This window comes from Megalopta genalis, chromosome 12, assembly GCF_051020955.1.
Source record: "Megalopta genalis isolate 19385.01 chromosome 12, iyMegGena1_principal, whole genome shotgun sequence".
Taxonomy (NCBI): Eukaryota; Metazoa; Arthropoda; class Insecta; order Hymenoptera; family Halictidae; genus Megalopta; species Megalopta genalis.
Window position 1 is genome coordinate 10,117,337 of NC_135024.1, and position 23,548 is coordinate 10,140,884.

At 29.4% G+C, this 23,548-nt stretch overlaps 3 protein-coding genes and 1 long non-coding RNA gene across 5 annotated transcripts; 2 read left to right on the forward strand and 2 right to left on the reverse strand.

The window, feature by feature from the left end:
- Nucleotides 1–100: 100 nt before the first annotated feature.
- Pp4-19C (protein phosphatase 19C) lies at nt 101–4,720 on the reverse strand. Of its 2 annotated transcripts, none has more exons than XM_033468146.2 (6): nt 4,586–4,720; nt 2,206–2,372; nt 1,984–2,136; nt 1,650–1,901; nt 940–1,178; nt 101–458 (listed from the first exon to the last, which is right to left on the reverse strand). In XM_033468146.2, the coding sequence occupies exons 2-6, from the start codon at nt 2,353–2,355 to the stop codon at nt 329–331; spliced, it is 924 nt and encodes a 307-aa protein (XP_033324037.1). In that variant the 5' UTR covers nt 2,356–2,372; nt 4,586–4,720; the 3' UTR covers nt 101–328. The 2 variants fall into 2 exon arrangements, with proteins under 2 accessions (XP_033324037.1, XP_076381909.1); XM_076525794.1 differs by lacking the exon at nt 4,586–4,720 and adding an exon at nt 3,139–3,375.
- arr (low-density lipoprotein receptor-related protein 6) lies at nt 4,596–13,498 on the forward strand. The gene is made up of 11 exons (XM_033468140.2): nt 4,596–4,736; nt 5,104–5,215; nt 5,498–6,523; nt 6,837–7,767; nt 7,889–8,173; nt 8,332–8,612; nt 8,698–8,949; nt 9,167–10,022; nt 10,107–10,342; nt 10,438–10,947; nt 11,118–13,498. Exons 2-11 carry the CDS (start codon nt 5,149–5,151, stop codon nt 11,489–11,491), a joined length of 4,818 nt encoding a protein of 1,605 aa, XP_033324031.1. The 5' UTR covers nt 4,596–4,736; nt 5,104–5,148; the 3' UTR covers nt 11,492–13,498.
- A 126-nt stretch (nt 13,499–13,624) lies between these two features.
- LOC117219138 (protein decapentaplegic) lies at nt 13,625–21,862 on the reverse strand. The gene is made up of 4 exons (XM_033468055.2): nt 21,311–21,862; nt 17,312–17,670; nt 16,269–16,713; nt 13,625–16,057 (listed from the first exon to the last, which is right to left on the reverse strand). The coding sequence occupies exons 2-4, from the start codon at nt 17,637–17,639 to the stop codon at nt 15,658–15,660; spliced, it is 1,173 nt and encodes a 390-aa protein (XP_033323946.1). The 5' UTR covers nt 17,640–17,670; nt 21,311–21,862; the 3' UTR covers nt 13,625–15,657.
- A 266-nt stretch (nt 21,863–22,128) lies between these two features.
- Nucleotides 22,129–23,178, forward strand: LOC143260445 (uncharacterized). The gene is made up of 2 exons (XR_013034607.1): nt 22,129–22,269; nt 22,401–23,178. It is a non-coding gene; the product is annotated as an uncharacterized LOC143260445 (long non-coding RNA).
- Nucleotides 23,179–23,548: the final 370 nt, after the last annotated feature.

Below are 23,548 nucleotides of genomic sequence, written 5' to 3' on the forward strand. Positions count from 1 at the left end.
CGTTTATATGCATATTGGAAACGAAGTTATATAACGTGTACTGTAGTATTAAATGTTAATCAATTCTATAACTAAGTAACATATAATAGTGAAAAAAACATGTATTCATAATATTTATTATATCAAAGTGGTATCTTAAATAGCATTCAATTACAAACCGATCAACTTTGTCATTTGTCTATTATATTCTTGTAATGAACTTCCTTCTTTGATTGACATGCTTACATGTTCCTAAATACATATCATGCAATCATCTGAAATGATTTCCTTTTTTAACAAATATTTGGAGATGTTTTGGTTTATACAGTCATTTTTAATGGAAATTTCTTTATAAAAAGTAATCAGCCTGAGGCTTTTTACTGGGTATTCCTCGACTTTCCTGTGGTGCTGCTTCAAATATCGTGAAATCTCGTTGCAAGTGTTCATTTAATTCTAATATTGCAGCTACATTTCCACATCTGTGAAAACAAATTTCAAATAATTTTTAAGGAATTTAAGGAAATTAATTATTTACTTAATACTACTTATGTGGCAATAATGATTTCAGAATTTCTAATGTATTGCTTTGACTACAGAGGAAAAGATTTGAGAATTTTTAAACTTGTAAATATGTGATAAAGAATAAAGAATATGTAATAAATTAATATTAATTATAAAATAAATTTTGAAATTATTTTAATGAATTTTTGTAGAAATATCTAATGAAATTTTTGAAGTGTGTAAATATTAAATACTATACACAATATTTGACAAATAAAAATAGTATTTAGTAGAGTAATCTATTGAATTCAATAATCTGAAATAAACTTCTGCACAGTGAGAAGATTTGTTTCACTTCAATCTGATACGAAAACGTATAGTTTGTTTATTATCAGTTTTACTAAAACAATTATTTTTAAATTTTGTACATTACTGAACATTTAAAAAAAATTATATTACCTGTAACAATAGTTAGGTGCTGACCAAACAGTCAAAACAGTTTCATTAAAATGCCATTTATATCCTTCCATAACTAATTGATGCGCTCTACATATCATGTCAATATCATTTGCTGAATTGAACTGTGCTACAACGTCACTTCCAAAAAGGTAGCCAGCTCCACGTGGTGAAACTCCCCAACCCTGTGTGTCTTCAGGATCTGACCAAAGTAAATCACACATTGGTCCATCATGTGGAACCTATAGAAATTTTTAATTTTATTTTAATTAGCATTATATTATACTATACGAAAATAATATATATTTTACAAGATTTGCTTATAATGACTTAATTATATCAATACCTTAACTGCAATGTACATGTTACATATCAACAGTTGTATATATACTGTTGACAGAAAATAAATATTTTCTTATTTTCAAATGCATCTCCATAAAAGTTTTTTGATAAATTACTAAATTTTTTTTAGTGCAAATGAATCTTAGTAATTACAATATTCTTCAAACTATTATTAGTGATATGTAAGAATAGTTTGAATTGCATTATATTGAAATTTTATTACACAAAAGAACTTAAAAATCTACTATATAACACTTTTATGAATATATAAAGCAAATTATTTAACTGAAAACAACTGAAATTACTCTTTTACATACTCACTTGCCACAATCAAAAACTACCACGTATATTTGAACATGTTTTACACTCACTTCTTGTTTTCTATCTATAGTCCTTATCTGATCAAGTGTCTGAATACTTGGCGACAATCCTCCATGAACACAGAATATTTTTCCATCAATTATAGCAGAAAGAGATAGATAGTCAAATATTTCAGTACACCATCGCCAAACTGAATTAGTACCATATTTACGTAGACATTCATCATAAAAACCATAAACCTGTGTAATTTGTCGGGACTCATGATTTCCTCTTATCAATGTAATCCTATCAGGATAACGTACCTGTAATTAGTATTATATTAATAACTATAATCGCGATGATTTATTCTCTATTCATATACATCTTTTAGGTTTTGTTTATTACTTTTAATGCCAAAAGAAGAAGGAATGTTTCGACGCTATAAAAACCTCTGTCAACAAAATCACCCATGAACAAATAATTTGTTTCTGGCACATCTCCACCAACTTTAAATAATTCTTTCAAATCATAAAATTGACCATGGATATCTCCACACACCTAAAAAGAAAGCACAGGACATTTATGTAAAGTTTCATTATGTTTTTTCTTTTTCTAAACTGAACATACCGTAACTGGAGAATCTACTCTTTGTACATTACTTTCTTCAATAAGAATTTCTCTTGCTTTTGCACAAAGAGCTTTAACTTCTACTTCTTTAATAATTTCACATTTCTTTAGCTGTTCTATTTGCCGATCCAAATCACTGGACTCAGCCATTTTAAAATGTATCTTTTCTGAAAATTTAATTTATTAATATATTAGCAATAGAATACATACACAGCAGCATATTAGATACATATATACTATAATCTTTTTTAAAATACAATAAAATGTCTAATTCATGAACAAATACATAAAAATTAGAATTATAACTGCTTCTGAGTATTAGTATTTTCAATATATTTTTTTATTAAATCATAAAATCCTTCCATGAGATCAAATTGTCTCAATTATTGTTGAGCCACAAAATAAGTTCAAAGTACACAGGTTTTAAATTGTTCTCATTTAATAAAAATTTTTAATTTCTTAAAATATAACAACGATTGTAAGCAATGATATTTACAATCCTTTCGATATAATATGTGATAGAATTTTAAAGTTAGATATGAAACAGTTAGACCTCCAATAATAATCGTATTATTCCAATTATTTTTTTAACATGCAATACTTAAAATATTAACAGAACAAAATCTTAAACAGACAATTGTTTAATAATTAAACAAATATGGAAATAAATTTGTTTATTAGCTCAATTATTTTTGAAACCTTTTTAAAAACTCTTGTATAAATTCAATTAAAAATCTTTGTTATTTAATAACTACATATCAAAAAAACTTAATCAATACAAATTTTGGTTACACATAAATAGACATACTTATATACAAAGATACTCATAGTATTATCATAACATAAAATAGTAGATAACTTAACGAAGAGCTAACCTAAATAACTGTACAATATACAAATAAATAATGCCTTTGAAGAAAAAGATGAACGTACCTGATCGTATAAAGAAATCAAGGGCTATTTCACTCAGTAAATAAAACGCATCTAAATAATACACGTATAATTAAAATTCTCTTGGTTTATTTCATATATGTGTGTATATATTAAAACATTGGCGATTGGATACAATAATAAAAAAAATTCGTTTCAATAAACGCTGAACATCACCGTATAACTGACATTACCAGACATTACCATTAGACCAAGGAAGCCGAGAATAAAATCGAGTAAGCTAGCATGGATTAGAGCAAATTGAGAAACGAAATTTAACCGAATTTACTGTTGCCATTCTAGATTACACGCACACAACATGTTAAAGTGTTGAAAATACGCCTTAATATTGCTAGAATATAGGCGCGAATCTTAATGTAATGTAACTATTTTATCAAAGTTAATAGATTTGTATTATGTCTAAAATATTATTCGTTTAATTAATGTTAATCATATGCGAATTATATTCAGAGTAACGATATTCGTACACAGTCTAAATATTTTTTTAATTTAAAAATGTTTGAGTAAATTGAGCAGCTTGTTCTCTTCTGACATTGTTTAAATATGTATAAATGTTTAAAATCACGTGTTTGTGAAATCATTCTATGCAAGAATTATTTATATAGTTATTACGGTTAAAATACATAAAGTTCATGAAGTTAAAAATTTTATTTTTTTTAAATTCCAAAGCTCACAGTGTGGTGGAGAAAAACCTCTTTCAGATTCGTATTCAGTGTACTAACATTTATGAAAATTGTCTACTGATTACTGAGACGTAAAATCAATGCTGGACGGAGTAGTTTTCAACAAAAATATAATATACATATATATATATATACAGAAATTAAGAGTCTTCTAGAAATTTTTTAGTGATTGTTCAATGATAAATGTATATTATAAAAAAACGAAATTCTGTTGCATGTGTAACCGAATTTTACATAATACATATATCATACTACACAATGTATTATGTACATTTCGCATATTTAAATTAATAGTAACATACACAATTGTTATTTTATTAAATTTTGAATTTCGTTCCTAGTTCAACCATCTATCCTACAAGTTCTGTAGAGGCACATATATGTATGTATTTTTGTATTCGCAGCGTATAGAAATTACTGTGAATCAAATACATTTGTTGCGTATATGTACATTATGTACTTAGTGGTACAGTTTAGAGACGCATGTGCACTGTACGTAACATCAATTCGAAGTGCTAGAGTTTCGCTTCTACAAAGATCCTCGGTGGCAATGATCTAACCTACAGTTTGTTTTTGTGACGTCACATTCAGTTAAGCTTCATTATCAGTTGGAAGTGCAAGGGTAGTAATGATTGGTTTATGGAAACCACTGGCTTCTATCGAAGCGTCTGATTAAATAATAGTTTGTTCAAAGGATGGAGAGTATCTTTTACTTGATATTACGTTGAGAGAAACGTAAAACTTACTCAATAAATGAACGTCCGATAAAGTGCACGGGAGCGGATCGATCGTTCGTCATGAATGAGGATTGACGAACGATGCCTTAGGCGCTAGTAGTGAAAAATGTCGGAACCTCGAGGTGGTGTTTCACATCCACTAGCCGTACGTCTTAATTAAGTAAGTAATCGACTAAAAATACACTCCACTGCCTTTGTACATTTCTTAACTGGGTAGCAGCGGTTGTAAATTTTAAATTCGAACTCTAAATCTCTCGATATTTACGAAAACTGTCAGCGGCGGCCATCTTGTGACGTCATGCTCGTGAGATTGACACACACTACGCTGGCCGAATATTGCAAATATCTCCACAATAACCACAAAGCGGACATTTTTACAACCCAAGTCCCCGAGTTTAGTCTTTTGGGAATCTAAATTTTCCATTTCTGAACTACACACTTCGATATTAAAGCGTCTGCGCTAGTGGATGTAACCTTTGCAAACTAATATATGTATATGTTTTTCTTCTATGTGTGGGTCGTCATAGTGTGCCGCGAGCCCCAGCCTTAAAAATCCTCTTAAAAGTGTTAGAATGGCTGTCATTAGTTTAATAATTATCTTGACTGCGTCCTTTTTCAAACTCGTACTTTTTTCGAATGGTAAGTCATATTTATTTTGTTTTAAAGTAACTACTAAGTAAAGGTTATGATATGATTTCTTAGGTATCATGAAATTGTTACACATAATATTGAAGTTTATTTATTATAGCAATTATGTAAAATGTGTCTTCTTTATTATTTATCGATGTAGATTTACATGGAAATTAAAATTATTACTTCAATATCATAATTATTATTTTAGTTTACTTTATTCATAGTTTTATATATGTATGTATTGATACTATAACTGTATTTGTTAAAAAAGATCGTTTAATTTTTTAGGATCGCCAACACTTCTATTTGTCACACAAAAGGATATTAGAATGGCCAATACTTCTCGTACTAACAAAATAACTACTATAATAAAAGACTTATCTGAAGGTGCAGCTTTAGATTTTTATTTTGAACAAGAATTGGTTTGCTGGTCAGATAGTGGTCTAGAAATAATTCAATGTGTTCAAACAAATGGTACTCACCCTGGTGAAAGAATGATTGTAGTGAATTCAAGTTTAATTTCACCTGATGGTTTAGCCTGCGATTGGTATACAGGAAAACTATATTGGACAGATGGGGAAAAAAATAGGATAGAAGTAACCAGTATTGATGGACGTCACAGAAAAGTTCTTTTTTGGACAGATATCTATCAACCAAGAGCTATTGCTCTTGTACCAATGAAAAGTATACTCTTTTGGACAGATTGGGGTGATGTACCTAAAATAGAAAGAGCTGCAATGAATGGAGATCCATCAACAAGAGAAGTAATTATTTCTGAAGATATATTTTGGCCAAATGGTCTGACAGTGGATTACGAAAGTGAATTGGTTTATTGGGTAGATGGAAGACTCAAATTTATTGCAGTAATGGATTATTATGGAAAAAATAGGCGAAAAGTTGTAGAGCAAGGGTTAGATTATCCTTTTGCTGTAACATTTTTTGATCATAGACTATATTGGACTGATTGGAAAACATGGTGTATACATTCTTATGATGTACAGCAAAATCAAGCGCATCCTAGGGAATTATTACATGGAGAATATATTCCTGGTGACATCGAAGTATGGGATATTCGAAGGCAACCACGAGGAAGCCATCCATGTGACAAGAATAATGGAAATTGTTCGCACTTGTGTCTCCTAAGTTCATCAGAACCCGGCTACACGTGTGCTTGTCCTACAGGTGTTAAGTTAGTAGATAATTTTACTTGTGCTGAAAGACCAGAAGAATTGTTATTAATAGTTCAAAGAAATGAGATCTGCCGCATATCTTTGGATTCTCCCGATTACACAAACTTCGTTTTACCACTAACAGGTATGTGATTATCTTCAATTTATGATTTATTCTTTTATGCTTATTTGTGAATTATATTTGTAAAACATACAAGTATCAATTTTAACACGATAACCGCAGAGCCGACTTTATTCTGCTTTCCGCTCAAGGGGCGTATATCAATAATAAACGCAATAAATAAATGCAGAAGTATATAATTTTTTAACTTTGATAGTGTCAGATCATAAGGACTAACGTTGTCTTAACAACTGACACCGCGCTTAACGTGTTAATCTTTAATCATTTTTTGTTAAAATTATGATGAAATTTTTTTATCTTTTTTAAACAAAATTAGGGATCAAACATGCAATTGCAATTGATTTTGATCCTGTGCAAGAAATGCTATATTGGACTGATGAAGAAGCTTGTGCAATTCGTAGAGCCTCACTTGATGGTTCTAATCAAGAAAATATTATAGTCACAGAGGTGGAAAATCCTGATGGTATAGCTGTTGACTGGTTAGCTCAGAATCTTTACTGGACTGATACAGGAACAGATAGAATTGAAGTAGCTCGATTAAATGGTACAAGTAGGAAAGTATTAATAAATGAAGACTTAATAGAACCTAGAGCAATCGCTCTAGCTCCAGAACTTGGTTGGATGTTCTGGACTGACTGGAATGAAAAACGTCCGAAAATTGAAAGAAGTAACCTTGATGGTACAGAACGTATTCTTTTAATAACTAAAGATATTGTTTGGCCAAACGGAATTGCTTTAGATCTTGCTAGATGGAAAATCTACTGGTGTGATGCAAAAACAGATAAGATTGAAGTTTGTAATATGGATGGCACAGACAGAAGAGAAGTAATTACAGACAATTTGCCACATCTTTTTGGATTGAGCTTATTAGGAGACTATTTATATTGGACGGATTGGCAAAGACGAAGTGTAGATAGAGCACATAAACTCACTGGTGGTGAAAGAGAAGTTATTGTTGATCAAGTTCCAAATGTTATGGGTTTAAAAGCAGTGCATTTAGGAAAAGTTAATGGTTCGAATCCTTGTGCAAAAAATAACGGAGGCTGTAGTCACTTATGTTTAAATAGGCCTGAAAATAAATATGTTTGTGCTTGTCAGATTGGATATGAGCTAACAAAAGATAAGAGGACTTGCGTTGTTCCAGATGCATTTATGCTATTTGCAAAGAAGGAGAACATTGGAAGAATTAGTATTGAAAACGCAAATAATGATAATATTATTCCATTGACTGGTGTTAAAGATGCAAGGTAAATTTTGTAATTACAAGTACAATATCTAGTAAATATAGTATAAAATATTCCTTTATTTAATTTTCAAATTTTATCTTGATACAAATTTATTAATTGAAATATTTTTTCATTATATCAGCGCCTTAGATTTTAGCATAGCTGACAACCGCATTTACTGGACGGACGTTAAGTTAAAGACGATTACAAGAGCATTTATAAATGGTTCTGACATGGAAAGAGTAGTTGATCTTGGTTTGGAAACACCTGAAGGTCTAGCAATAGACTGGATTGCTCATAATTTGTACTGGAGTGATACAGGAACTCGAAGAATAGAAATGGTTAGATTAGAAGGTTGCAGTAGAAAAGTGCTTATTTGGAATGACATAATTGAACCTAGATGTGTGGCTCTTGATCCTAGTCGAGGGTAATTACACTATATTAATTTTCATTCCAAGTCTGAGCAGTGTTATCAACATTAATAATAATAAGAAGAATAAGAAATAATTCTTTCAATACATTTCATTATTTTTGATAAAATATCAAAAAGTGGCATAGTTGAAGATAAAATTTTATATTTTCTAGCTACATGTATTGGACAGAATGGGGAAATACCGGAAGTATAGAAAGATCATTTTTAGATGGTACAAACCGAGAAATTATACTTTTCAATATTGGCAGAGCAAATGGTCTAACAATCGATCATTCAACAGAGAAATTATATTATGCAGATTTACATACTCCAGCCATTGACAGTTTTGATTTGCGTACAAGGAAAAAGGAGGCAATTATAACACAGCATATTGGATATCCATTTAGTATTACTCAGTATCAAGATTACATTTACTGGACAGATTGGAATACAGGTAAGATGTATATAAATAGAATTAAATAATAAATGCGTACATTATTATTTCATATAAATAATATAAGTGTTCGTATAATTTGTAGGTGATATAGAGAAAGCTAATAAAACTACTGGAGCAGGTAGAGTGAAAATTCATAACAAGTTAGAATCTGTGACAGATCTGTTAGTTTTCCATGCTTCCAAACAAGCAGGATGGAATCCTTGTACACTGAAAAATGGAAATTGCAGTCATCTTTGTGTTGCTTTACCTGGAGAAAACGAAAGTGTGTCTACTTCTTTCAAGTGCGAATGCCCAACACATTATACCTTAGGAGAAGATAATAAATCTTGCATTGGTTTGTATATTTAAATCGAAACTTTAGACTGTATATTAGTAGTGTGTTTTATCAATATCATTATTCCAATATACATATAATAATAATAATGATATATATATATAATAATATTTGCGATATAATCTAATGTTTTAAATTAAAAAACTAGAAATAAATTTTTAATTATAGCATACATTGTACATATGGTAACAATTTAAGTGGAACATTTTATTTACAGCACCAAACACATTTATGATGTACAGTTTACGAAATGCAATTTATCGTTTTCTTCCCGATACTAACGATTGTCCAGATATAGTTCTACGAATTCAGGGTTTAAAAAATGTGAGATCTATAGAATTTGACCCAATAACCCAGCATATTTATTGGATAGATGGTCGAACTTCATCTATAAGGAAAACTCTGGAAAATAAAACGCATTCTACAATAGTTGTGTCTGGAGGTTCTGGACACCCTGTGGATTTAGCTTTAGATTCTCTAGGAAGATTGCTATTCTGGTCTTGTGCTATAAATGATGCTATCAATGTTACAAAGCTTGATAATGGTTCTGCATTAGGCATTGTTGTTAAAGGTGATGGAGAAAAACCAAGAAATATTGCTATACATTCCGAAAAGAGATTACTTTTCTGGACAGATGTCGGAAGGAAAATGAGAGTTATGCGTAGTAAAATGGATGGAAAAGAAAGGGTTGTGATTGCAACTGATCTTGAGCAACCAACCAGTATTGCAGTTGATGCAGTGTTTAATGTTATATATTGGGCACATGGAAATAGAATCGAATGTGCAGATTTTGATGGAAATGATAGAAAAATACTGGTGTCTCCTGTTAAACAAGGATCAATAATTTATTTGGCAGTCTTTTTCGATTTTGTTTACTGGTTTGATAAAGATGCATTGAGCTTGGAACGTGTTAACAAATCTGGAAATGGAAGAAAAATAGTTATGAACAAAGCGCTTACAGATTTAATTACAGTAAATGCTCCTCAAAATGATATAATGAAGACACATATTTGTAGTCCTTTTCGAGATTATGGAGGATGTTCTCATTTTTGCATTGGAACGACTACGTCTATGTAGGAAATATATTTATTATTTATCGATATGCATCTTTTGTGATTTGATATATTTCGAATAATATTGGACAATGTTACTTCCAGGTGTTCTTGTCCGAAATCTCTTGTTCTTTCTGAAGATGAGAAAACTTGTAGAGCAGCACCAGCTTGTGGTTCAGATCATTTTACTTGCGCGGCACCTAGTTCTGCAATGGCAAAAGATTGTATACCTGCAACATGGAAATGTGATGGCCAAACGGATTGTCCTGACGGAAGCGATGAACTAGGATGCCCGGCTTGTAGTCGCGAACAGTTCAAATGTCAAAGTGGTCATTGTATTGGTAAGAAGTAATCCATCACGCTAACAAAAATTATTCATCATAAATTAAAAATGAGAAAACCATGACTTATTATGAAATGTTTATGTACATATTAGATATGTCATGGGTATGTGACGGAACAGCCCAGTGCCATGATGGTCTAGATGAAGCTCATTGTTGTCCTGATCAATTTCAATGCATTGGAAATGGTGTTTGTATTTCCACTTCAAATCTTTGTGATGGTTGGGAGGATTGTGCTGATGGTAGCGATGAATTTCCAACCTTGTGTACACCTGCAAATAATCCTCGACAAGAAAGCAATTCATTAGAATCTGGAAAAATTACCTACGTTATTGTTGTACTTATTGCATTGACTGCAACAATAGCTGCAGTTGCTTTTGGATTTTATTATTGCAGAAGGAAGTTCATAAATAATGAGGAGTTACCTGATATTTTACACGATTCCGCTGGAGATCCTTTGTCACCAAAACCAGCAAGGTTGGCAAAACCAATGTTTGCACAGAAAAATTGTAGGAAAGATCTAAAAATAGGAATGGAGACTGTTGGGATGTCGATGCTAAATGGAAGTAGTATTGGATCTAGTTATGATCGAAGTCATATTACTGGTAAGTTGTTTTCCTTTAATAAATTTGTATAATTACCAAATTGAAAACAAACCTTACATTACGTTTATGATTATGCAAAGCTAATCATTATGTATTTTTACGATAAAATATTTCGATTAGGTAAACAGTTCGGTAAATACATATAAGTAAAATAAAATTTGTTTCTTAAGGTGCATCGAGTTCAACACGAGGAAGTTCAGCAGGAGGTTATCCTCAAGAAACGTTAAATCCTCCTCCAAGTCCAGCAACAACAGCAAATTCTACCAGATGCTCAAGCAGTAATGCGTCTAGATATAAACCTTATAGACATTATAGAAGTATTAATCAACCTCCACCTCCGACTCCTTGCAGTACAGATGTTTGTGACGAGTCGGATAGTAATTATCCAGCGAGATATAGATATGAAAGTGAACCATTTCCTCCGCCTCCTACTCCAAGGTCTGTTTATCAAAGTGATGCAGGAATTAGTTGTCCTCCATCTCCTAGCTCAAGATCATCGACATATTTTAGTCCACTTCCGCCACCACCCTCTCCTGTTCCTTGAATATACTGCACTTTTTAAATCTTATCCTCCATAAAATCGTATTTTTTACAAAATTTTAAAAGATTTTAGGAAAACTTGAGATTTTGTTAGAATGTTTATAATTTATTTGTAAAGAGAATTAGCATGTATTCCTTTTTAATGATTGACATCGACAAACGTTAACTTTTAAATTTATTCATTCTTGTGAAGTAAAAATGGACAACAAACGCTCTAAATTATATTTAGAAGCGGCAATTCAAGATAAATCGTGTCGAAATAGAGATAAAAAAATTTCCATTTCGCTCACTTTTTGTAGAATGCCCAAAATGAGTGCAGCTTTATTACTTTCGATTACAAAGCAGTACTGATCAATTTGCAATCTGCGCCTATGCCTAATTTAAAGGGCTACTCCACTTTGACCAGAAAAATCGAAACTATTTCATGCATTTTTAGGCAGGTATTATGCGCGATGCAGCGCGATTTTAATTGCTCGAACTGAATTCTGAAAGAAGGATAGTTATATATTAAATCTTAACGTCATAACGCTTAACATTTATGTTACCATTTTTAATCTACCGATCGATTGATGTTGTTCCAGTCAAAACAATTTGAATCAAAAATGTTATAATAGACTTTTTTATTTTCTACATAACGTACATAGAAAGTTTTTAGAATCTTAAGTTTTGAGGAAATGAACATTTAAAAAAACAGTATCGTTCATAGTAAACAAATTTTATAAAACTGTTCGACCAAAACTTTTGTTGTCTTTTTAATAATTGTAGCAATAATAACGAAACCAACTAGTCTAAATGAAAGATGACAGTACGTCGTAGATATGTAGAATTTATGAATACAGTGAGATTTGTTCTTGCAGCTATGAATTATGATTTAAGTTAAAAAAAATTCGATTTCTTTACAGTTTCAAAGTAAAGTAGCCCCTTAAAAAAAATGATGAGAAAAAAATATATTGTATTTAGTATTCAGTACTTTCAAGTAATACTTCCATATTAAAATACTTTACATGGAGGCAGCTACAAGAGAAGCAGCAAAAACAAAAAAATGAAAAATTTGTTGAGTACCTTTTTTAATACAATGACGTCAGGTTTCAATCTCGTTTTAATATAAATGAATTTTTTACAATTATTCCTGTAAAGAAATTAATACCATTGTGCCTACTAACTTTATAATGTAAGTGATTTAATCATAAAATCTTGTAAATATTGTAAGAATGTACAAAGACTGTAAATTGCTCTTAGTCACTACTATAGAAATTGTTTAAACAGATGATTTCTTTTTGTATAAGTACTATTTTTAGATTTTTAAACATTTATACTCTTACTCATGCACATACATTAATTAAATGAAAAAATAACGTTTTAAGTTTCATACCTAAAACAGAAACATATCAAAATCTGTATTACAAATTAAAGTAACAAGTATAATACTCATTAGGAAATATCTTTTCAAATAGATAATAGAATTAAAAATTATTTCTAACAAAAACGAAATCAAAATAATAGTAATGAGAATATAAACGATAAAAATAAATAACATAAAAATATTTAAAATATATATTCGTAGAAAGTATTGCATTTTTTGAAAAGTTTGCAATAAAAACAGAAAATGCTCGCATTTATTTGCATTTTTTATGTAAATGTCAATAAGAACGTCAGAAATTCACAAGTCGTAATTTTTTAATATTAAGTAAGTGAGAAAGATACTGTTTTCGCAATTTATAATCGAGTTGTGCCATAAAACATACGAAATTGTTAGAAAATGAAATACAAAATTCAAAATCTTGTGTACAAAATACACAACATATCATGTTTGTGAAAATGGTTTTTACCTCGCACTGCCATTATATATGAGCCTTGAAGAATAAATCTTCTATTAAATTATTATTCTCTTTTAGCATTAAAGACTGAAATAATTCTTCTATATTTTTTTTACATTTACAACGATAAATGCATTGTCCTATGTATGTAGCATAATTGTATAAAAAAAATAAAACTTTTGTTACATATTTTATATATGACTTGTTATTTTATTGTATTTAATCAACAACTATTGAGAAAAATACTTATATTTAAAATTGATATTTTTTTATTCCTTTGTAATCGTTTATTATTTTTTTTAAGTACAAAAGCATAAATGTAATTTAATATATCTATTTATTAATATTTATTTACTATTTACACACGCAATATCTGTGTACAATTGAAGAACGTAGAAATAGTAATAAAACATCGAATAAAATACTATATATACTAATGCACTATACAGACGCACTATTTACACAGGTCCTTTTTATTTCTATCTATTTTACAGATTTTACAGGCCGACGCGCGCCATAATTACTTACGATTCTTAACAATTTTCTTGTTTGTTTTTGTACAAATATACATACGCTTAGATTTCTTTGTTAACAGAATAAATAATTGTTCCTTACGCAGGTACGGTCCTTCCCGACGGCAGACGTTGTTAATTTATAAATTAGCTGGATTTCCAACATGTATTTATGCTATTCGTATATTATCAAATTGGATTATCGTCATTAAAATAAAGAAAAGTAAAAGCATAATTACTACACATAATTTCGACAACATATGCGACGGACGAAATATTAAATGTTTTATACTTCTTTACAGAATAAAGTTAAAATAGATTGACATTTTGATTAATTAAAAATAAATTCTATTTAAACTATTATTCTATAATAAGATTTTTTCGAATAATTAGTTAAAATTTTACACTTTTATGGTATCCATTAAAATATTGCAATAGACGAATTGCTTTCGAGATACACAATCAAGATAACTTACGGTATTGTTTAACCTGTCTATTGTGAAATACAACTTGGTATGTACTTAATTTAGGTTTTTGAATATAGAGTAATAATTTCCATTATTTCTACATTTTTACATTATAGTCCTAGATTCTGTGGTACTCATTGGTTAGAGTATAAAAGAGAGAGAATTTTCGAATGTATCTAACAATTTTTAATTGTATTTTCAAGTAGAAATTTTCTAAAAGTACAATGCTTGCTATTCGTTTATGCATATTTTCGAAGACTAAACTAACAATTACGAAATTATCTATTTATTGTCCGAACTTTTAGTTGCACTAAGCTCCTAAAGTTAAAAATATTATTTATAATTCATAAAAATGTAATATGGCTTACACTTAATGTGAATTAATCGAAATGAATAACAATACAATCATAATGAAAGAGAGCATCTTAAAATAATTTCTTTCGCGTGTAAAGATCCTTTATAAAATTATTTAAAACTGCTTCAATGCATTTTGTCGCATTAAAAAAGCCTAATGTATACGTTTGATATATGTTCAAAATAAACTTAGAATACTGCAATTATTTAAATAATTATTAAATTAACTTTCACAAAAGAAGTAAAGTTAATAAAAGATAAATTTCAAGTACCAAAGGAGTAATTATTCTATAAAAGAGTTTACTAGAAAATTCTTGCTTTTAAAAAGTTAGTTTTTTTTACTGCCGTCAATGACGAAAGATATGATGACTCGATCAATTAAAAATTTTACTTCAAATTTTGGCACGCATATTTACCTTGATTTAAATCGTCATCAGAAAATGTTTCTCTTTTCTGAAAGAAAAGTTTTCAAAATAAGGCACAACAATAAGGATTATAATCTACTTAAAATCGTATCTCTTTTCAATTGTATATCATTAATTAGATCAGTCGATCATATGTAGCAAAATAATTATTCATTTCAACAATATCTATGTGCATATATTTTTAAAAAGTTAAACATTTTCTACCAAACTTTTTTATTATTCCTACCTATCTAAATTTTGTATAATAATGTGATGTATCAAAAACATATATAATATAAATCCTTCCTATCTATGGTAATTTCATAGATAGACAAGTTAGGCATTCAGGACTACTATAATCTTGTATAATTAATAATGAATTGATCTTTTGCATTCAATGAATTTAAGATCTCTTAAGTGTGTCTAAATTGTACAAACACTCAAGAACACTTCAACGTTCTCTTCAAACATGGCAATATTTATTATCCATTAAATTTCGCAAAATCTTTTAATTCTCTATCATCTCACTTTGCTAATGTCTTTTAAATCATTTTCATTTTTGTTGCACATAAATACTTCATTATGAAAATATTTCACTAAACCAGTCAGTGAATGGTCAACGGCATCCACATCCAAGAACAGCCATATCCTGATAATTTTTCAGAACTACTTTATTCTCCTCATCAAGATAGAGCATGGATATTGAACTGAGCGCGGTAGGTACACAACAAGCCTTTGGCACCATGCTTGGTTTTGTTGAATAGACCAAGTTCTGAACAATTGCATGATTAGTAGAATTTAAATGATCTGCCAGAGGAAAAGGGCAATCGCCATGACAATAAAAAGCATCATAACCAGGAGGAGCTACAATCCAATCATTCCAACCAACATCTGCAAAATCAACGTAGAGTGGGAGTCGTCTACAGTTTTCACGACCATCTTTTCGTCGATTTTTTCGAAGTGCAGCTCTTCTGGCACGGCGGTCCATTATTTGGCTTGCAGAGGACATTTTATACCTATGACATAATTAATGAATATGTTAAATTAGTTGTTGTAAAACATATTAATTAAAAATAAATAAAAACATTTTTAATCAATATGGTTCTCCCATTACCTAAATATTTGCAACAGAAATATTTACGAAGAAAAAACTTTCAGAAAATGAAACTAAATTATGTATACTAAATTATGTTATTTCAAAAAGAAGGAAATCAAGATATTTCGTACCTGCCATCATCTGTATAAGTAAATAACATTGGTCGACTAATAACCCATGTTTCGTTTCTTTCATTTATACTCCTTTTTAAACGTACATGCTCCTGTTTACTTCCATGCACATGCACCAAGAGTCCATGATTATTCTTAGGATCATCTATCCACCTCTCTACAGCAGGGTGAACATCTAAACTAATTGTGCCATTCTTCCTAGTATTAACTGGTTTGCTGTCAATTAAACGCAGTAATGGAGCACTATGTCCCTTTGTACCAGGACGTAAAATATCATAAACAAGTATTCTACCCAACTTTTGTGTGGAATCTTTTTCATTCAATATGGATTTGCGAGAAACACTTAATTCAGCAGCTTGTAATTTCTCTCCTGAAGGTATACTGCTTAAGTCAAAAGAAAGACGAAAGCGATTTGGAGATTGAAATTTATGATCCAAGTCACTTTCTGTAATAAAAAAAAGAAACACTTTATTCGTTATTGTAATTAGTAGTATTCATAAGAATGTTTTGCATTGTACATTTAATAATTAAACTAATACGTAAGTAGCTGCTTATATAAATAAATATCTAAAGATTTTAAATAAAAGTACTTCCTTTATAATAGAGGTGGTCAAATCTCTAGGGTAAGGTAGCATAATATTACATCTAGATCGTCGATTTATGCTAATATAATATTGTATAGATAAAATTATAGAAGCAAACAGTATAAAGAAACTTTGTCCATACCTATAGATAGTTTTATATGATTGAAAATAGCATTAAAACTTTCATTTATTAAGTTTTAACTAGTGAAAACAAATACACCATTGATGACATAAAAATAAATTATTTGCAATAAAAATTCAAATTCCCAGATTTCTGCTCTTTCATTATCAATTTTGATATAATAAATACAAGAGTAACTAATATAATGCTGTTATAACACTTTTAGACTACTACTTTCATAGCTTATTAATAAGTATTGTACATTGCAATAGTAAATAAAATGTTAATTTATTTTAAATATACGTAAAATATATTCTATTAATATAAACTATACTTACCAATATGAGAAAAGGAGCGAACTGTATTAGCAGATCTAGCGTTAATACCTGGTCTAGCAATATCAGCCATACCAATGGAATTTTGTTTAACAAAAAGTTTTTTTAAAGATTCTGGAACATAAGCTGGACCTTGTGGTTTTGGCCTTTTAGCAAAACCAAGAAGTGACAATAGGCTAGCCTCTATTCCAGCAATTGCTTGTTCATGTTCTCCAATCGAAAAATGTTTGGCAGTGTCAGAATGCAAGTGCATATGAACATTTGCTTTGGTAGCTGCCAGCAGCAAATTTGCTGCGACGAAAACCAATCTCAGTGGCAGCAACATGCGCATTGTGATGTCGTTGCTCACGGATGTTGCCTCCCTAATAACAAATAAATAAATCATTTACCTTGACATAAATTTTCTTGAAAGCAGAAAATAATGTATTGTATTTGTTAGTAATAATATTTTGATAATCTAATTGCATGTTTTGCATGTTTTCCTAACAAATATATTAATAGCAAGATAAACATGTAGATCAGAGTATGTCTGCTTTAAAATTATATACATGCCTGAGTATTTTATTTATGTAACTTATTTCAAACTTATTTGCAGCAATTTATTAATAGAATTTTAGTATTAATTAAAAAATATGTAGTCATTAATAATTAAAATTAATAGTACTTTTGTTATAAACAAAACCTTAAATTAATCCTTTGAGTTTCTATCAAATTACTAGACTGTAAATCTATTAAAACTGCATAATAGATAATTTTTCAATAATGAAAGATTAACTTAACATATTTTAGCTAATAAGAACATTATTTTTGTTTTGGGAATTGTACAAATCAGGAAAAGATCATTACATTTGCTTAATCAGGTATAATGAATATGAACATGTATATTTTGCATTATCTGAAAAGTTTCAAGAGTGAATTTATAAAAATAGTATTAAGGATCTTCAAAGTATGATTTTGAGGAGCTCAATTTACTATTAGAGTAACAGTAAATCAAATAAGTTGCGACAAAATTTTCTCAAATATATTTTATACGTACAATTTACATATCACATGACAAAGAAAATCGTTGAATTGCTTTGAGCATTGAATACAATTCAAATTTAACGAATCTAAGAACAATTTCGTAAAATTTGCAAACTTGAAAAAATGTATGTTTAAAGAACATAATTGATAACATTTACAATTTTCTCGAACTGAAATATTTCGATTTCACGCGTCTTTCTCAGAAGTTGGTCAATTCATACTTTTAAAGATAAAATAATATAATAGAGCATTGTTTAGATTGAATTTTCAAGAATACTTAATCTGTGTAATTAACTATTTAAAACGAAAACGAGGAATGTTAATGATAATGTCCGATAAAATATTTTGTCTGAATCTATGTCGTGAAACATTTCTCAGTTATTTAATTGCACTATTTCTAATTATCTTAATTTGTAACTGCATTAAATACATTTTAAAGATTTGAGCGTATATTAAAATAATATATAATATAGATATATAAAAACAGTATTTACGATACCCGAAATATGTATTTCTAACCGTTAGTTAAATCTTGAAACAGTACGCATTCTTTTCTAACACGTGTTGTTTCTTCCCATTAATTGCATTTAAGTGAGTTAAATTTATGGTTGACAAACAAAAAATAAATATTAAACAGCCAAAAAAGGAATGTCGTTTAAAATAACACAAAAGAGCACGTATTATTTCCGAGGTATGGAAATACAGGACCACCCAAAATATTCGACATACCTAACACGACTTCAACTTAAATCTATTAGGATTGTATTGGGGAAACCTTTCTGCTTTCAGGAATCGAACTTTACCTGCTCCCTACATAGGAAACAATTCAACCGACTATTCCCATATTTCTTTTCGACCCTTTCGGTTTTTTTCGTAAAGGAGCAGGTAGAAACTACTGGAGAAGCTTTCTACACCCAAATATTCTACTCTTCGCACAATATTGTTTAATGTCTATTTTTTGAAAGAAAATTGCTTTAGTCATAATAATTGGCAAGCTCTCTCTTATTACTTCAAATTTGCGATATGAGGCTAGAGAGGACTGCTATTATGATTAGAGCTATCTTTTTTCGAAAATAGATCGTAATAACAGATGCTTTCCGATTACAGTAAATTCTCCCTAATTGACGCTCAGATTGTACACACAAATGGACAATTTGGGAAGAGAAAATATGATTATTCGAGCCTTGCGGCTCGTTTTTATAACTATAAATCGGTAATTACCGATTGTCAACAACTAACAAAGGCTTGAATCTTCTCTTCCCAAATTGTTCATTTTTGTGCACAATCTGAGCGTCAACTAGGGAGAATTTATTTATTATAGACAATCGTAGATTGTCTACTTTTTTTTTGCTATTCAAATGAAAAAATTTTTGTTACAATTTAAAATAATACTAGATTTTATTGAAACACGGCGATAATGCAACTCTTCACATTTGAATACTTTGAATCTTTATTATGCGTAATGTTTATTAAAAAGTCCATTTTGCAAAAATTTTAATAAGATACAAATTTTTCATTCAAATTTGCATCAATTAATTAAAAATATATATTATCGTAAAACAGAAATCTGAAGTTATAATTAAATTAATTTTAATTTACAATTAAATAAAAATTCAAGCCTTTTTAAATAAAATTGAATCTTTCTTCAAACAAAGAATAGGTTGACAAACTAATCAAGTCTGAAGATTTAACGAGACGATGTGGATGGTAGTGAATAATTTCATTGATAAGAATAAATTGAACGTAGGAAGTACCTACTCGGCATAGTAATCATAAAATAACATGTTATGTTGAACAACACCGATTGAATATTTCCGTTATAAAACGAAATATTAACCTGGTATTAATTACATGTTACAAAAGAATTAAATTAATAAATGTAATTTAAATATTTCTGACAATTCGGAAGTAAAATCTTCAGCGAAGATAAAACAAATTTGAATTTCTATGTATAAAAAATAAACTTTTTAGTAATAAAATAACCAATTAAGATGTAATCTTCGTATAAATTATAATAGTGCACATATTTATTTTACATTACATTTTATTTCACATATTTTTTTTATACAATACGATGACATGAGTTGGTTTATTTAATAATTTTCGATCAAAGCTTCTGTATTCCGTGATCAATGTTTACTTTTGTTTTGAAGAATTCTCTTAATAATTTGACGAACGTATTAACTATTACTATGCGAGTAATATAAACATAATGAATGGATATAAGATAGTTAAATATGTATGCATTAGTAACAAATAAATAATATGGTACCTATTATTTTTCATTCATTTTTTACATTTATTAATTCAATATATTACACGTCATTATAATTTAGAAAACGAAGTAAAAAGTTAATGAATGAATTTGTAGGTTACCAAACGTAAACAATGTCAAAATAAACAGAAAAAATATACTTGTCAAAGATGTTACTCAACATGATACTTTATATTGATATGTAGCTAAGGGTATGGTGAATGTGATGCTGAATGTTTCAGTGCATTTATATCACAAATAATATAAAAATAATTATAATGAAACATTTAATGATAATATGTTTAATTGTTTTGCATTAGTATAAATTCTTTAAATAATATCAGCACACACAAATTATTTGAAATTACACGTATCTTAAAATGTTTATATCTCTGTTCGTAATTCTTTTGCTGTTACATTTATGATGTGATATCGAGCAGTTATCATTTGTTCGACTTTTCGTCCACACATCGAAGAATAGAAAAGAGCAGCGAGTGGTAATATCCCGTTTAACTGAAATATCGCACAGTTGAAATCGCCAAAGGAATGCGGCACGGGTAGAGTAAGGATACAAGGTGTTGAGTGTACATAAGCAGCACGTCATCGTCTAAAATAATCGGGCCAGCCACGATCGGGTAAATCTACTCCATTGAACCAATGGAAACCGCGCATTTTCCCGTTGCACAGAATCTACCGCACTGTAATTTAATGAAAATTAAACTCACCCGAGCTAATCGTAAGTCCGCCGTTTAAGGAACCACGACATTTCAACGAGTCCATGTAACCTCACTCAGGAACTATTGTCTCAAAACCTCGCCCCCGGGAGTCCTTAGTATCGATACATCGATGTGGAACTCCTTTGCACTGTCTGATATTTTCGCACTCACGCACCCAAAGAGAAAGAGGAACCGAGACAAACAGAAAGCAGACAGAGAGACAAAAAAAGTCTGTAAAAATTATTGTTGAAACTTTCTATATAGGGTGGTTCACGAGGGACCGTGAACGTGGTCTACGTAATGACTAGTTTTCCAAACACTGTGATTGTTGTGCAAATGGAGAACATTTAAGATGGTACGCACTGATCTTAAGCTTAACTCAATACATACGCGGAAATCTTCGAGAAGTTGAGAGGAAGAGTAGAACTGTAGGATATTGGAAGGGGGAGATAGAAAAAGAGGGAGTCAGATGGAGATGGAGCAAGAGATTTGTAAAAAGACACTATGTACAATCTCCTCTAATAGTAGACGTTACAAGTTTAGCGCCGCGTGCGAATAGTCTGTAAACTAAAGATCCAGTATTCTAACATGGTTACGATTTAAATTTTAAATGATTCTTCATTATTACGAAGTTTTATATATTTTACTATTCTATATTCATCACTATGACTTCGTTTGTTTACTGCTATTATAGCGGATAGAAAAAGATAATAATAATAATTATTTTTGTATATTGAAAATAATGTATTTTAATTAATATACAGTCTGTGTGGACAGTATTCATACAGTGACCAATTTAAAATAAAACTGTATATTCACATTTTTATAATAAATAGTAATCAATTTTAAGAGTCAAAATTATTAATAAATGTTCTTAAATGTTTGTAGAATAAATTTACTGTAAACAAAATTGTATGAACAAAAACAGGCAAATGTACAGAAATAGACTATGAAACTAAACTAAATATGTAAGTTTTATAATCTGTGGGATTGTCTTTTGATTTTGTAATAGCTTTTCTTGACATGATATTTACTAAGTTAGATATTAATCTTCAGTGTTCTAGCAGCTTTTAAACTTCCTTTAAATTATTTTTTACAGATAATTCCATAGACGTTCAATAGGATCCATGTCTGGTAAAGTTTTCAAATATTGTGGTATATGATATAAATGCCACTGCCTAACATTATATGAATAGATGGGTGTATATAAAATATGTTGTCAAGTTCCATTTTATTTACGCTAGAATGGAAGTGGTTTTTAAGAATGTCAATATAGACGCTGTGATTCATGATACCATTCATGAAATGTAAAGAGTCATCACGGTGATCCAAGACATACTTTATATAATACTAGGCAGTGGTTTTTATTGTATATAACACATTAGTCAATACCTTCTACACCCACTATATTTTTCTTTTTAAATTTTACTGTTTTCTTTTCCTAAATATTACTAGTTTTCACATAGTATTAAATTAAGATATTTGTATTATTATTATTAACTATAGTGGCCCATAATAGTGTTTGTACCACAATGGTAAATTGATAGCAAAAAATATTTTCATGCAATATTATTAGTACATCTAATTAAAGTAAAGTTCTTAACCTACAAAATCTAATTATTAAGGATTTTACTTTAGGTACATATATATATATAATTACTAACAACTGAATGAAATTAAATGGAATTTACTTTATCCTTGAATATAAACAATTTTATGGGACACTTTTGGCAATAAAAGATATTATTTATATATAATGCTTGTAAAACATGTTAGTTATACAAATACTTTAGCTAAACTGAATATAAAAGGCACGGAATGTTATAAGTTGAAATGAACACTGATATGTACAGCAACAAATAAATTTTTTAAGTTAATATTGGATTATAAATTTGAGGAGACCTAGCCCCACCTAACCCTCCTCGATCGGACGTATGTAATTAATTTCACGAATCCACAATGTTTTTGACTTTAAAAAATATAAAAATGCAAATTCTATTGTCTTATCTCTTGCTTAAATTAAAATTGTTGTAAATGTAACATGCATATTTTATTATATAGAATCTGAAATTTTAATATTCTTATAATATTATTTATTTAATATTTCAGGACGTATTTGTACACAATATCAAGTGAAGTATTTATGTACAATGTCTCAATATTAAAAAAGTAAAAACTTTCTATTTAAAAATCAATATATACACACTCATTCCAGAAAAAATTTTATAAATAAATTGTACTTTCGCA

Coding starts and splice junctions, on each gene's coding strand:
- Pp4-19C (XM_033468146.2), bottom strand. CDS start 2,355: ATGGCTGAGTCCAGTGATTTGGATCGGCAAATAGAACAGCTAAAGAAA. Junction 1,179..1,649: donor CTATAGATAGAAAACAAGAA/GTGAGTGTAAAA, acceptor AAATTTCTATAG/GTTCCACATGATGGACCAAT. Junction 459..939: donor GCACCTAACTATTGTTACAG/GTAATATAATTT, acceptor TTGTTTTCACAG/ATGTGGAAATGTAGCTGCAA.
- arr (XM_033468140.2), top strand. CDS start 5,149: ATGGCTGTCATTAGTTTAATAATTATCTTGACTGCGTCCTTTTTCAAA. Junction 8,174..8,331: donor GCTCTTGATCCTAGTCGAGG/GTAATTACACTA, acceptor TATATTTTCTAG/CTACATGTATTGGACAGAAT. Junction 10,343..10,437: donor TCAAAGTGGTCATTGTATTG/GTAAGAAGTAAT, acceptor TGTACATATTAG/ATATGTCATGGGTATGTGAC.
- LOC117219138 (XM_033468055.2), bottom strand. CDS start 17,639: ATGCGCATGTTGCTGCCACTGAGATTGGTTTTCGTCGCAGCAAATTTG. Junction 16,714..17,311: donor TCGCTCCTTTTCTCATATTG/GTAAGTATAGTT, acceptor TTTTTATTACAG/AAAGTGACTTGGATCATAAA. Junction 16,058..16,268: donor ACTTATACAGATGATGGCAG/GTACGAAATATC, acceptor ATTATGTCATAG/GTATAAAATGTCCTCTGCAA.